The sequence below is a fragment of the Muntiacus reevesi genome, chromosome 9, assembly GCF_963930625.1.
Source record: "Muntiacus reevesi chromosome 9, mMunRee1.1, whole genome shotgun sequence".
Taxonomy (NCBI): domain Eukaryota; kingdom Metazoa; phylum Chordata; class Mammalia; order Artiodactyla; family Cervidae; genus Muntiacus; species Muntiacus reevesi.
The window spans coordinates 12679896-12682954 of NC_089257.1; the positions used below are offsets into that span (position 1 = coordinate 12679896).

At 39.4% G+C, this 3059-nt stretch overlaps 1 protein-coding gene across 1 annotated transcript; it reads right to left on the reverse strand.

Moving 5' to 3' along the window:
* Window positions 1-1086: 1086 nt before the first annotated feature.
* Window positions 1087-2019, reverse strand: LOC136175661 (olfactory receptor 9G19-like). Its single transcript, XM_065945910.1, has one exon. It carries the CDS (start codon window positions 2017-2019, stop codon window positions 1087-1089), a length of 933 nt encoding a protein of 310 aa, XP_065801982.1.
* Window positions 2020-3059: the final 1040 nt, after the last annotated feature.

Here is a 3059-nt window from a genome sequence, read left to right on the forward strand (position 1 = left end):
CTTACCTTTCTTTATAGTCCAACTCTCACATCCATACATGACTACTGGAAAAAACATAGCTTTGACTCGACATTATTTTGTTGTCAAAGTTATGTGTCTGCTTTTTAATATGCTGTCTAGGTTGGTCATGACTTTTCTTTCAAGGAGCAAGGGTCTTTTGCTTTCATGGCTTTAAGTCTTATACTTGCTATACTCTTGTTCTCAATTCTCTAGTTTTTGGAGGAAACAATCCTTTATTGAAAACTCACAGTGAATCTAAGTAAAGATATTTGCTATCTTCTACATCTATTGCCAAAGAAATATATCATGACAAACAAAGAAATAATTATCAGAATGAAAAATAAATTTATTTTAAGGGAATTTTGTGACAGGTATTTTACTTGTGACCTCTTAACTCATTCTCCTAACAAATGGATAAATATCTTCACAACCGAAAGTTCAAGGTTTGTACTTTTGTTTTCTCACCTGTGAACTGCAAGATTTTAAGCAAGTCATTTAATCCATATAATCGTGACAATGATTCAATAATCAATTTTATTATTCCCTGGTAGTTCATCTGGTAAAGAATCCACCTGTAATGCAGGAGAACCTGGTTTGATTCCTGGGTCAGGAAGATCTGCTGGAGAAGGGTTAGGCTACCCACTTTAGTATTGGCTTGAGAAGGTCTCCTGGAGAAGGGAACCTACCTTCTACCCACTCTAATATTCTTGCCTGGAGAATTCTCTGGACTGTATAGTCCATGGAGTCACAAAGAGTTGGGCAGGACTGAACGAATTTCACTTCACTTCTCTTCACTTCATAGATTAAGATTTCATAGAATAAGATAGTATATATGCAGGCAACCATGAATACCATTTTAGAAATCCAATCTCTCACAAAATTCGCAGAATCCAGCCCCTTTATTTCAAAAGAATATTCACATACATTATTGTAAACTGAAAAAAAAAAAATACAGGTTGGTATTTCCACATTATTTACTAATTTCTTTGTTTTCTTTTTTATTTATTTCTGAGACTGCAAGCTGTCATTAATGATGTAGAGATTAACCTGTAAAAAAGATAAAAAAATAAAAAAAACACTCTTTGTTTATGAAACTGCTTTCTCTATCATTTTCCTCAAGGCATCTGTAACATCTTTATTTCTTAAGCTATAGATCAAGGGATTCAACAAGGGAATCACCACTGTGTAGAACACAGACACCACTTTATCCCTCTCCAGGGCATAGCTCGTACTTGGCCGGGAGTAAATGAAGAGAATTGACCCATAGTACAGGGTGACAGCTGTCAGGTGAGAGCCGCAGGTGGAGAAGGCCTCCACGCGGCCTTGGGTGGAGCGGATCTTCAAGATGGCAGCAATGATGAAGAGATAGGAGGCAAGGGTAAACACAGTGGGAGTGATGACATTAGAGACAAGCAAGAAATAAAGCACAGCCTGGTAGCTTTCCTTCACATCACAGGCCAATTTGACAAGGGGAGGCAGATCACAAAAGAAATCATCAATGACATTGTCCCCACAGAAGTTCAAGGTAAAGGTTTCACTTGTGACGATGGTTGAGTTCACAAAGCCACCAAAATATGATGCTGCAACAAGACTGGCACAGAACCTTGGAGACATGGCCTGGGAATAAAGCAAGGGGTTGGAGATGGCCACATAGCGGTCATAAGCCATGGCAGCCAACAGGCAACATTCAGTGTAGTCCATTCCAGCAGCAAAGAAGAATTGAGCTAGGCAGCCAGCAAAGGAGATGCGTTTGTCATCAGAGATGCAGGTCACCAGGATTTGGGGGGCATAGACAGAAGCATACCAGAGATCCAGGAATGACAGACTTCCAATGAAGAAATACATGGGTATATGGAGCCGAGAATCAGAACAGATCAGAGAAATCAGGGTGATGTTCCCCAAAAGACTGATGATATAAATGATCAGGAAGATGTAAAAGAGAACTCTCTGTAACCACGGGTCTGTCGTAAATCCTAAAAGTATGAACTCCTTCACTGTGGTAAAATTTTTCTCATCCATTGATTTTGGCTATCTATGGTTCCTTTCTGTAAATGGATTAATAAATACACAAAAATAAACTCAAAAAGGATTATATCTAAATGTAAGACCAGATACTATAAAACTCTTAGAGGAAAATATAGGCAGAACACGATCTGACATAGATCACAATAAGATTATTTTTGATCCACCTACTAGAGTAATGAAAATAAAAGCAAAAATAAACATAATGGGACTCAAGCAAACTTAAAAACTTTTGCACAGCAAAAGAAACCATAAACAAAACAAAACAAAAAAATCCATAGAAAGGGAAAAAAAACCAACATTGGCTAATGAACCAACTGACAAAGAATTTATCTCTAAATACACAGCTTATGTAGTTTGATATCAAAACAAACAAAAACCTCAATCAAAAAATGAGAGGAAGATCTACACAGACGTTTCTCCAAAGAAGACTTATAAATGACCAACAGGCAAGGAAATGATGCCCGGCATAGCTAATTATCAGAGAAATTCAAATAAAAACTACAAGAAGATATCTCCTCTCACCAGTCAGAACAGGCAGCATCGAAAATTCTACAAACAATACATGTTGGAGAGAGAAAGAGAGTGTGGAGAAAAGGAAACCCTCCTACACCATTGACGGGAATGTAAATTGGTGTGACCACCATGGAGAGCAGTAGAGTGAAAGTGAAGTCGCTTAGCCATGCCGGGCTTTTTGCGACCCCATGGACTGCAGCCCACCAGGCTCCTCCGTCCATGGGATTCTCCAGGCAAGAATACTGGAGTGGGTTGCCATTTCCTTCTCCAGGGAATCTTCCCGACCCAGGGATTGAACCCAGGTCTCCAGCATTGCAGGCAGACGCTTTAACCTCTGAGCCACCAGGGAAGCACCAGGCAGAACACTAAAGAGTTTCCTTAAAAACCCGTGAAAATAGAACTCCCATGTGACCCAGAAATTCCGCTCCTGAGCACATACCTGGAGAAAACCATGATTCCTGACTCATGGCTGCACTGTTTGTGGAGGAGCGGACAAAGAAAATGTAGTGCAGAAATACAAT